This window comes from Hypomesus transpacificus, chromosome 11 (assembly GCF_021917145.1).
Source record: "Hypomesus transpacificus isolate Combined female chromosome 11, fHypTra1, whole genome shotgun sequence".
NCBI classification, from domain to species: Eukaryota; Metazoa; Chordata; class Actinopteri; order Osmeriformes; family Osmeridae; genus Hypomesus; species Hypomesus transpacificus.
In genome coordinates this window covers 13563483-13575719 of record NC_061070.1, presented here as the reverse complement: position 1 = coordinate 13575719, position 12237 = coordinate 13563483, and the positions used below count along the sequence as shown (strand labels likewise).

The 12237-nt window shown below is 48.8% G+C and overlaps 1 protein-coding gene across 1 annotated transcript in view; it reads right to left on the bottom strand.

Moving 5' to 3' along the window:
- LOC124474134 (adhesion G protein-coupled receptor A3) overlaps nt 1–12237 on the bottom strand; it is an 82040-nt gene that overhangs the window by 42410 nt on the left and 27393 nt on the right. The window contains 5 exon segments of the mRNA XM_047030034.1: nt 7502–7717; nt 7918–8079; nt 9309–9458; nt 9737–9956; nt 11148–11312. Coding sequence (XP_046885990.1) covers nt 7502–7717; nt 7918–8079; nt 9309–9458; nt 9737–9956; nt 11148–11312 — 913 coding nt within the window.

Here is a 12237-nt window from a genome sequence, read left to right as displayed (position 1 = left end):
CACTATCTCTCTCCCTCTGAATCTCTTCCCTCACTTTTTCTCCACCACCTGGTTTCCCTCCATCAGCTGAGAGCAGCTTTTATCCCCTTATCAGCCTCTCATGAATTATCGAAGCCCTACTGTCCACACTGTAGCAGCAATCACATCTCCCTCTCTCCTTCCCTCCCTCTCTACCTCCCTCCCTCTCTCCCTCTCTACCTCCCTCCCTCTCTCCCTCTCTCCCTCTCTCCCTCTCTCCCTCTCTCCCTCTCTCCCTCCCTCCGTCCCTCCGTCCCTCACACACTCTCTAACTCTTTCTCTAGGCTCTCGGAATGGGTCTGAATCAAAACACGGTGCACATACACAAAGGCATAACCGCCCAGTCTATGGAGCAACCCTGTGGGATGCAGGTCACTTTATCTTCTAAAAGAAATCATCTCAGAAACACGGAATCCAGCCCGGTGTTCCTTGAACTGCAGCTATGAGGGGGAAAGCTCCAGCAAGGGGCCATGTTGGCTTACAAATACAAATGCTCTGTAAACTTTCGCATTCCAGTCGGGTGTGCCAGCCTGAGGTGGTGGAGTAGAGCAGGATGAATTAGGGAGGGGTGGGATGCTCACACTCCTCAGAGAAGCCCCTGGTGCCAGACTGGCTCCGAGCAGCAGAGAGGGTGCCACACTCCACTGGGTATGTGAGAGGGATGATCTGGGAGAACAAGCTTATACCAGGAAAAGGAACCATTTCATTAAAGGGCCCCACTCTCCTTTCTTCCGCTCTGTCAAACCTATGTCGTTTTGCTTGTATGTGTGTGTGTGTGTGTGTATGTGCATGTGTGTATGTGGGTGTGTACACCCTATTCGGTCAACACCCACCCCTCTACCTCACCTCCCTTTCCCACCTTCGGTAGAGGAATCCCCTCTACGCTGTGCTCTCCCCTGCTCCGGCCCTGAGAAGCCATTAACATGCTGGTCCTGAGCAGGAGGATCAGCCTGCACGCTGTAATTACTGCAGTCCTCCGCTGCTCTGCGTACAGCAGGTGGCTATTACACTCAACACGGCTGACCATTAGAACAGACAGGGAGGGGATGGCAATATGGAGGATAGTAATGTAGACCAAAAGGCCTTGAGGAAATGGGCCCAGGCGAAATGTCTGTTTGCAAGGGCGGGAGGCAATGTGGACCTTCCGTCAAGCTCTGTGGTGATCACAGATCGTGTGTAGGTCTGAGTGGGTAGTTGGGAGATATTTGGAGTAAAGAGAGAGAAAGAGAGAGAGAGAGATGGGAGTGGGTGGGCAGAGTAGTGTTTAAATTATAATGAGAAGCAACAATGGAGTTGGGAGATTTCTGTTCTAATGCTGCAGAATACTGCACTATGTGTGTGTGTGTGTCTGTGAGTGTGTGAGTGAGTATGTGTATGATATGCCGTTCTTCACATATTATGTTTCATGTAAAGCCTGTATGGCCTAAATATGTGCTACGTTGACACAATATAGAGATTAGCAAAGCCTCACAATGTCCTCCAAATGACAAAGGCCCTCATTTCTGTACTGTATATATTTGCCTACATGGACGTGTGTGCATATACATGTGAGTGTTGAAGAGTGGGATTGATCGGCACAACAAAAACACTTGCAGGGAGAAAACAATGTTATTTTAGTTCATCTTCAATATCGACAGAGAGAGACTTTTAGTGGTTCCATTAAAACCAGCAGCACTGTTATTTCAAGAAGAGATATGGGGATAATCAGTGAGTAATAGAATACCCTTTCCACACCCTCCTTAAACAGGCACTGAGAAACCAACGAGGTGTTACTGTAATTACCAACTCCACAGCCTTGTACACACTCCACACATACACACACACAAACACTGCCAGTATAGGAACATTTCAATCTCGTTAATCTAAGAATTTTAATTGAGGGAAATGCAGACGCTCGCAGATGGCGCCCATGCAAACACACTGCAGAGCAATTAGAAAATGTCCTCTTTCTCCTGGTTCTGGGTATTAGAAAAAGACTGTTCCTCCGAAGCCTGGAGCACTATTTAGGAGACTGGATAGATGAATTTGATGAGAGAGAGAGAGAAACTGAGTGTGTGTGTGTGTGTGTGTGTGTGTGTGTGTGTGTGTGTGTGTGTGTGTGTGTGTGTGTGTGTGTGTGTGTGTGTGTGTGTGTGTGTGTGTGTGTGTGTGTGAAAGAGAGAGAGAGACAGAGGTTGAAGTAGAGAGTGAGAAAATAGAGAAACAAGGCAGGGAAAAGAGAAAGGCATTTCAAAGGAAATATCAAGAGACTACTGTGGTAACATTAAATAGGCACAATGGATGGGAGATGAGTGAACGTGTGTGTGTATTTCATCATTTGCGTGCGCAGAAGTGTGTGTGCCTGCGTACGGTACATGCGGTGGTGTGATCGTTTGCTGCTATATTTGTGTGTGTGTGTGTGTGTGTTCACCGTGTGTGGCTGTGCTGCGTGTTTGCACTACTCCCAATGACCCACAACAGCCTGTTCTTTTAGTACTTAATTCTTTGTTAATTTAACTTTAATTACCCCACATAGCCAGAGAAGGACTGCATGAGGCGGCCATCAGCTTGCAGAGCATAAACAGAAGCAGAAAAAGGGGGGGGGGTGAAACTAGGAGAAGAAAAAAGAGAAAGACTGACACCGCCACTCAACTTGTTCCCCAGCTTGAAGACGGCTGCAAGGACAGATGGTGGAGGGAGAGGAGAGAGTGAGGAAGGGAGAGAGAGAGAGTTGAGAGAGAGAAAGTTGAAAGAGTGAAAGAGAGGGAGAGAGGGAGAGAGAGAGGAGGGAGCTGTGATTTGTAGGCCAGTAGCAATAGGTGGTAGATAAAGCAGGACAGGGCAGATTAACTAGCACCAGGGACAGAGCCCCAGCCAACTGGCCCAAAATGGGGCTTTTAGCCATTTATAGGAGAGGAAACGAGAGATAGGACAGGCAGGCGGAGAGAAAGACGGAGGGGGGAAGAGAGATAAAGGCTTTGGACGGAGGGGAGGTAGAAGGTTACATTAGCCTCTGCCACGTAGTAAAGTGCCGTGGGTCAACTACTTTGTACTTCTCTATTACTGAGGTCAAGGGTGAAATGTGGCGGGAAAAAGGTGGGAATATGACAAACGTCTTTAGATCATTTTCAGTCCCAGACGTGGACAGCAGCTCATGACTGAGGTGATTTGACCACACGGCGCAGGGTCTGCAAGGGTCTTTACACAGCCTCCTACGAGATCAACGTTCAAGGAGTGTGTGTCACCAAAGTCGACCTTTTGTGACTGACTGCCAGCCAAGGGCATCAACAACATCTGCCTCTGTGACAGATCTGACCGTGAATCAGCAGCGTGTCACCGATGACATCCACCCCCCTGCCTCCACCAAGGAAGGGGGGGATGGGTAAGATAGAGGATCGTGGAAGAATCCAGAATCCAAAAAGGGCAAGGGCTCCCCTGGGGGCAGGGTGCTCCCCCTCTCAGGGACTCCAGAATATGATAGAGGGATGACTTGGTCACTCCACCCTGGACAATACCTTGCCCTAGATGCTCTGCCATCCTCTCCTACTTCCATATTTCCCCCCCCCTCCTTCCGACACAAAGGAATGCACATTTCCTCTGTCCTTCATTCGGCGGAAATGGACGGATCTCCCCAAGGCCCCAGATTTCTATCCATCTATAGAGCTCCTCTACTTCCTCAATCTCCACCCCCCTCCCCCTTTCCCGTTAATCTCTCTCTGTGTCTCTCACTCTCTCGCACCATCTCTCTGTCTGCCTATCAATCCCCCTCACCCCTTTTTTTTAATCTGTCGCTTTCTCCTGTCCTCCCAACCCTTTTCATTTTTTCTGAATTCCATCTGCTCCCTTTCTCTCCCTCTCACTTTCGCCCCCTCCTCTCTCTCAGTGCTCTGAAATGTGTTTAGCATTCAGGGCCTCTCACTGCAGCATCACTGGCCTGTGTTCTAAATAGCAACACCAGGAAGCAGATGCTTTTCTGGAGGTAGAGAAAACTGATTGTATATGTTTTACTGGACACAGGACGACAAATGTACACACATCTTCACACAAAAATACACACGGGATTTGGACGGATCACATCCGCGTTGTGTGTTGTGAACGTACATGGCTTCCCCTGTCTCTCTCTCAGCAGACACAGGTCAACAATGCTAATGAACAGGCCTTCACAGATACCCATTGAAGTGGCTTGGTTAAGACTTTCACTGGCCTCTACAAACAACATAGGTGTCGGTATGTAGTCATTAAGTGCTCACGTAACAAAACAACATCCAGCTATTTTCCTCACTCATACGCAAGAGAATAGGTAGATTTTATTTTTTATTTCTGATATAGAACACGGGAAAAGTGGGTCATGTTTTGATTTGTCTGGGTGGCACAGCGTTGGTGGCGGGGACCTGGGAGTGTGCTGCTGTCGTGGTAGCAGCACCAAATACCTACACCTGCAGGGCCCTGCACTGGACAACCAGCATCATTCAGAACCGCTCCACACTCGTGTAGGACCAGGAAGAGAGTTCTGACACCACCGGGGAAGCTGGGGCGGAGAGGTACTAGCTGTGAAGAAAGCTCTTAACAAACAGCATCACATAAACCTGAATCGTGCAGACTTCACTTTTTGGTTTCAGATCGACTTGTAATACCTCAACTTTTTTTCTAGAATTCCGCATTAAGAACGACATTATTTCAGGAGCGTAGGCAGTTTTGAATATTTCAAAACTCTTAAAATCATACTGTTATGATCAGACGCATCTCAGCCTTGGGATCCTACAGTCCACTCCAGGACAGTCATGTTCCCAGTACACGTAAACAGCTGGAAACAATCAGTAATCACACTGACCAGTATCAATGAGTCTGTGGAATGGAGATAACTCTGCCTAGTATGTGTGTATACAGAAGGTCTAAGGGAACTCTCCATGGCTGGCAGAGAGTGTGATGCACCTGCTATCCGGCTATTAAACATGCTGTTTGAAGAATGATGGCAAAACTAACTAAGCACCACGGTATTGTTCAAGGGAATATGCGAGTTGTGTGCAGCCTTTGAGTGAAATTCTTTTGAGGGAGCTTGCAAACCAAAGTCCTGCTATTTCAGACTTAACCAATCCAATTAGCTACTGCAGCCAGACATTTCAAAACCAAAGTGAGTGGTTGGATATGGTGTCTGAGGTCTGGCACATGCAGTGTGTGTTTGTGTGTGTGTGTGTGGGTGGGTGTGTGTGTGTGTGTGTGTGTGAGCGCACGCCTGTGTGCGTGGGTGCACATGAGCACTTGCCTGACTGTGTGTGTGTGTGTGTGTTTGTGTTTGTGTGGTACGTGTGTGAAGAACAGAGACTGAAGTAATGCCACTGTTTGGCTGCGGGTGTCTTGGGCCCAGCATGGCCATATGCTGTGTGTGTTAGTCCAGTTTAACCTGGCACAGTGCTAAACAGACCTGGGCTAGTGCCAGAGAGAGAGAGAGAGATCAGAAGGGGCGACTATAGAACAGCAGAGGTAGGAACACTGGGCTCCAGCTCTTTAGCTCCAGCCCAAGGGACAGACTCCAGAGAAGGGGCTGGGAGAAGGGAAGAGCACGTTGTAGAAGTCTTCCCGGCGTTACATCAATACAGACACGGTCTCTTCAGAGAAGGAGGGTAGGAAGAGGGTATAATGAGTGTTTGTAGCTCCATGATTATTTGAAAGATGTTCATGTGCACACAAACAACCCAAACTAACACACACAGAAACACACAACCAGGGAGGTCAACTGTGGGGCCTGTTTCCACAGCATTTGTAATTGCTTTCAGTGGGCCTTGTGCTGCAAGATGTCAGCAAGGTCCTTCATCACCCCCACATCCACCCTCCCACCACCAGGAGGTTGTATAGCCAGAAGCAGTTCTGCAGCCACAGCCATTTGTTATATGCCTCAGAAAATAGCTTTCTTGCTTGTGACTTTCTGTCAGTGCTTGTATGCAACTGTATGTTTTTTGTGTGTCTGTGTCTATATATTGTATATCTAAATTTGGTTTCTTAAAACATCCAGAGCCCAAATAATTGCGATTGCTGGCCTGAAAACTTTGTCCCTAGTTAGTTCTTTGTGTGAGGGCATTCTATTTCTATACCACCACTGTCAGCAAGAGAGGTTAGGTGGGATGAGGTGAGGAGACAAGAGAGGCCTTGCCAGACAGCCAGTAATTGGGGGGCCTTCCCATATGCGCTACCACGTTTCAGGCTTATACTGGCCGAGCAAGGACGACCACAGTGCCAGGGCTTAGGAAACGCTAGTTAGGAGAAAGAGAGAGAGAAGTGGAGGGAGAAAGGCAAAAGGAGAGAATCATAGAGAGAGAGAGAGAGAGAGAGAGAGAGAGAGAGAGAGAGAGAGAGAGAGAGAGAGAGAGAGAGAGAGAGAGAGAGAGAGAGAGACAGAGACAGAGACAGAGAGAGGGAGAGGGAAAGAGACAGAGACAGAGACAAAGACAGAGACAGGAGACGAGAGAGAGAGAGAGAGAGAGAGAGAGAGAGAGAGAGAGAGAGAGAGAGACAGAGAGAGACAGAGAGAGACAGAGAGAGACAGAGAGAGACAGAGAGAGACAGAGAGAGAGATCTGGCGGCGGCCTCATCCCAACCCTCCGTGGCCCCATGTGTTGTTGTGCAGTCCCTCTCCATCACTTCCGTCCAGCCCACAAACATGCTGCTTCACTAGCACCGCAGAAGTACATTAGGTTCACAGGAATTACTCGTAGAAAAAAACAAAATCTCTCTCTCTACACCCGTAAATGTCTGTCAAAATGTAGCTGCAGTCGATGAGAATACAGGAAGGAAAGTACTTTCTCTCTACAAAGCAATAGAGTGGGAACAATAGGGTCCTGGTCTCTCTCACAAACGCGCACACACACACACACACACATGCATCATTTAAACGTACACGGAAAAAAACACGAACGCGCGCACACACACCAGCACAATAGCTGGAGGGTGTAACTGTTGAAATATTGCAGAACAATGCCAGCTCAATGCCAGGGGAGCAGACTGTGTCGCTCCTGTCTGCATATGCAGGCTGAAGAGCGTCCACTGAGGTGGCGTTTGTCATGTGGAGACAGCGCCCAACCGGAGGTATGACCGGGCGCGGCCTGATTTAAAGTGACAGGGACACAAGGCCGCCGTATCCATCACGGGGGAGTGGCCTACATTCACTGACTCCCAAATTGCACCCATCCCCCCTCTGCAGTCCGTCCTATCACGAGGTGATATACGGTGTGCCAGCGCGCCACAACAGGACGTCACATCTAGGAGACTAATGGACTCCAGTGGCCAGAGGGCCACCAACTGTCCTCTGGAGCTGGAACAGCAGACTGCAGGACATGACTTCGGTCTTAAGCAAGCTGACGTCTCGCCAATAGGAGAGAGAGGAAGAGGGTCGGGTTTTGCCAGTCACAGATCGAGCTCGGTCTAGAACTAAAAAGATCCCTTTCATCTCCACGGTCACTCTGGCGGTGAGATCCTGTCCCACACGGAGGTGTTTAAACCTTCACTGTACCTTTGTCAGAGGGTTGGCGTGGGGACCGGTGCTGCTGTTGACCGTGTGACATTTGAAGTTGAGCAGGGCGTCTCCGACGGGGTCCTCGCCAGCCCTGTGCCGGACCGGCCCCCGAGGGAGAGGACCTCGGGGGGGGCGCTGGACAGCCGTGCAGGACAGACCCAGAAAATGAGACGGCCTGATAAGGAAGGCCTCCAGGGCTATGTTAGCAGACACCTAGAGACAAAAGCAGGGTGGAGGGAGAGAGATACAGAATAGGCACAAGGGAAGTGGTTGGAAGACGAATCAAGAGAAATTGGGTCTCTTTCATGCTAAAAGTAACTCATTATGCTAAGCTAAAAGTTAAAAATATATATATCTCCAATGACTTAAATAGGACAATCAACCTTTGACCAGTTGTGCAAATGACCGAGTACCTTGGATATGGCCCGGGTATCGCTGTTGAGGGCTTGGTCGGCGATGCGCTCCACACATTGCACAATGCGCGTGCAGGCTCTGGCCTCGTTTTGGGCCATCCACAAAACATGTTCCTCCACCAGCATCATGTTACTGGCGATGTCGGAGATGTAGTCCCCCAGCTGCACATACCCACACACACATACACACACACACACATTCACAGACGCACATCCGTCATTATCATCTATCATACGCACTACAGACGACACATTTACAATCCCATGTCAGAGTTATGAGGGTGGCGATGGTGACTTAATTCATTACAGAAAGATTTAATTTAGATTAACGGTTAGAATGGGACCTAATCACTTCCTTGGGATGACAGTTGAACTATTTGCATCAGTTTCAACTTCTATTCCGATGTTCCTTGATGGGATGGCATGCATTGATGGCACAGCCGGGGTTGATTAATGATGTTCTATGTCTTCCACCGTCACCCCTGTCTGACCTGGTGCTGTATGAGGCTTGGAGCTCGGACAAACCTCCTTCCTGTCAAAGGCAAACAGTCCTCACACATACGCTGACATCTTCCTCAGGGCCAAACCCAGTGTGCACCTTGAAAACCAATGGAGCTGTATTCCTCCTGTTAGCCAAGGGCCATTAATCCCCATCCCTGTAGTGGTCATTCAACTACATCCTCAGCACAAGCACAGGGGAGGGGGAGAGCCACAGGACGAGAACGGGAGCGCTTAAACAGAAAACCTACAGCTCTCCTTCAAGATCAATGGAGGGCTAACAGCCAGCAGTTGGCTGACATGTTTTTCATAGTCCACTGTGGGCTTGTGCCTGATTCCACGGCCCAGTGACAGCCAGGAGCATGTGATCTATCGAAGCTGCCTCTAAACTCTGAATGGCACAGGAAAGCCTGCAGTTTACTCCCGCACTCCTCCACTCCTATGGAAACATCAAATCACTGTTTTACAAAAACAAAGTGCTCAGGACTCGCAGGCATGAATAATGCCCGGGCCAGAAATAGCAGCTAACAATATGTATTACTCCCCCTAAATTGTATGTTGTTAGATTGCTGCACTGATGACATGTGGAGAAATTAGCAGTAGATGAGGTCGAGCACTGGGAGCTGGAGTCAGAGAGGCGAGCCAGAGAGAGGCACTAAGAGAGACCGTCCTCCAGACAGGCCTTTCATTGGACTAAAAACAGCCAGTGCAGAGGAAACACTTTGGCTTACTTTATAGTGCCTTTGCTTGGATTGAGAATGTGCGGTCAAGCACATTGTGAGGGCAGAGTGGGGAGGGGGGGGGGGGGGGGGGGGCGTGCGTGCGCGTGTCCGTGCATGGGTGCACAGTGTGCATGTGGGTGGGGGCTCGTTGTCACGCGCGTGTCGTCGTACGTCTTTGCGTTGGTCCACCAATCGCGTGAGCCGCTCCACCAGGTGTGTGACGAAGATGACGTCCATCACGTGGGTGAAGTCTGCCGCCCTGCTGGTGAAGGCCACCAGCTGCTGGGCTAAGGGCTGGGCATTGGTGGCGTTGATGGGCATCTGCAAGAGGTCCCGGGTCATTGAGGTACAACAGGATTAAGCTTGCGTGTTCAAACATAGGCCATGGCATTCAATGCTGCAGTTTATCTATAGCTGTTAATCGAAAGTCATGTCGACACAATTCCGATTGAAGAGCAGAACTGCTAAGGCCATTTACATCAGTGGGATCGAGATACACTACAACATCCATACAGCCTGCAGTTTTAAGGCCCTGACTGGTACTGACATTTAAATTGTTTTCAATCATTAGCGGGATCGAAAGCTGGCACCGGGCTTACCTGGGTGAGCTCATGGAGCACACGGGTCACCTCGCTGGCATACGGGCACTGGGTGTAATCGTCCTCCGCCCACCTGCCCTCCCGGTCACAGTGGCGCCAGGCCTTCTTCTCCCTCTGGTTGGGGTGGGGAGGGACGATGCCCTGCGGGTGGGGGGCAGAGCCAAAGGTGGGGGGGGCACAGGGCAGAAAGGCTAGGATTCCCGCCAAGGTCTTTGGCCACCTGTCATGAGATAGAACCCCGCCAGCCTTGTCAATAGGACATTTAGCCAGGTCCACGGCACATTATGACAGCGGTACAATTACTCCCTGTCGCGTAGTTCATGCCGGAGCTTCTCTACACACCAGTGAGAGCTGGTTAAGTACAAACCAGCTAGATAATAGGGTGTTTAATCCCAGCACTGTCATACTGGGCTTCATCATGGTAAAAGCAGAGGGACAAACAAACTATCTATTCTAGAGTAGAACCTGTCCTCTCTCTTCTCTATCCTCCTTGCTCTCTCCTTGTCATTGTAGTAGCGGCTACTTAGTAATGAATGGCACTAATTTCCTCCCAACAAAAAAGGGAGCTCATTTTCCAGCCCATTACATCCCTGCTGGGCAGAAACAAAGGCTCTCCGCTTGCTGCAGTGGAAGTGGGCTGTAAAGTACAGCAGCCATGCTGGAGCGTACACGACAACACTGGAGAGACAGTGAGCGGCGGGGAGAGAGCGAGTGGGAGAGAAAGAGACAGAGCGGAAGAGAGTGAGAGAGATGGAGAACGAGAGACTACGATGGAACCGCTCCATGAAGAGAGAGAGAGAGAGAGAGAGAGAGAGAGAGAGCGTGGGTAGAAAAAGTGAGAGGTCCCCACCCTGTTTTACAGAGCAGCAGTATAGATATTACACGGGGGTGTTTATTTGAATCTAGTAGATTGATACGCCGCACACAACTTATGGGCATTGCTAACCTTACAGCGCATAAGTCTAAGCCCATTATTTTCATTTTATTTTTTCATTTTATTTTTTCATTTTATTTTTGTGTTATCTCATCTCATTTCCTGTCTGGGGACAGGGACAGGCAGAGTTCAGACATCTAATTATTTGCCTTCCGCCGACAAACAATTTGTCTTTAATTCAAACATCTTCCGGTATTTGACCTAGTCACTTGGCCTTCACCTGAAATGAACCCTTAATTTCATGCCATGGAACAAGTCTAAGCGAAGGTACATTGGTACATCGGAATTGTTTGGGCCTGCTCCTCTCGACAATCCCTAGCGGCCTATTTAAACCTTTAACAATAATCTAAGCCTATTACAAATCATGTAAATCCTAACTATGAGCTACTTTACTTAGAACTCTACTTCATAATCAACTGAGAACTGAGAAAACCCAAATCTAAGCATTAGACATAAGAATGACATGGTGTACTGCACCTGAAGTGTCCCTTGTTGCTAATGACCCTCTCCACAGGGCAGTACTGGGCTGACGTCTCCAACACCACTATCTCCATCTGGCGGGACTTGTTGCCACGGGAACTGGTCAACTGGCACTCCCAGATGCCGGAAACACCGACGTCAATGTTGGAAAGGATGACTTCACTGGGGGGGGGGGGGGGGGAGGAGGGGGGGGGAGAGAGAGGGGTACAGGTAACTTGACTGAGATTGTCTGTGTTTGTGTGTGTGTGTGAGTGCACTGTATGTGTGTGTGTCGAAGGGAGAGAGAGAGAGAGAGAGAGAGAGAGAGAGAGAGAGAGAGAGAGAGAGAGAAAGACAGAGAGAAAGACAGAGAGAAAGACAGAGAGAAAGACAGAGAGAAAGACAGAGAGAAAGACAGAGAGAAAGACAGAGAGAAAGACAGAAAGAGAGGAGTGTGTGAGAAGGACAACCTCTTTCTCTCAATGAGACTTGCTTAAATTAAGGATGTGACAAAGTAATGGTGAATCTGCAGAACACTTGACTCATACAGGCACATTTGGGCTTTTCAAACTCATGTGACAGCATTGCTCATCGCATGTGAAAATAAACTCAACAAATTGCTAGGCAACAAACACTATCACCATGGAAATGTTTCCTCAGTGAAAAGCCAAGTGCTTGATTTACTACCAGGTCATAATTGCCTTCAAATGCACATTTCCACACGAGCCTCACCAAACTGGCACTCTCCACTCACTTTTGTCAAGCGTCGGTTTGTGCTGTGCTCACAACAGTAGACGCAGTTTCCCTCAAAACATGAGTTTTTAAATCCGACTTAAGAGTAACAACACTCCACAAATGGCTGTGTGACAGTTGACATTCAAATTATAAGTGACACGCTAGAGAAGACACTTAAATCTTCCACAGTCAAAATGATTAGTTGCTGAGTGCACTCTGATGTGCCAGGGCCTAATCCTTGACAGTGTCGCAAAACAGAGAATTTGTGAGAAATATGTATTCAGAGACATGAAATGCAGTTCCCTCTGGCTTCCTCTCTACATAATTTCCAATAACTCAACTATTCTTCCCTTTTCCCCTTTTACAGCTCCTA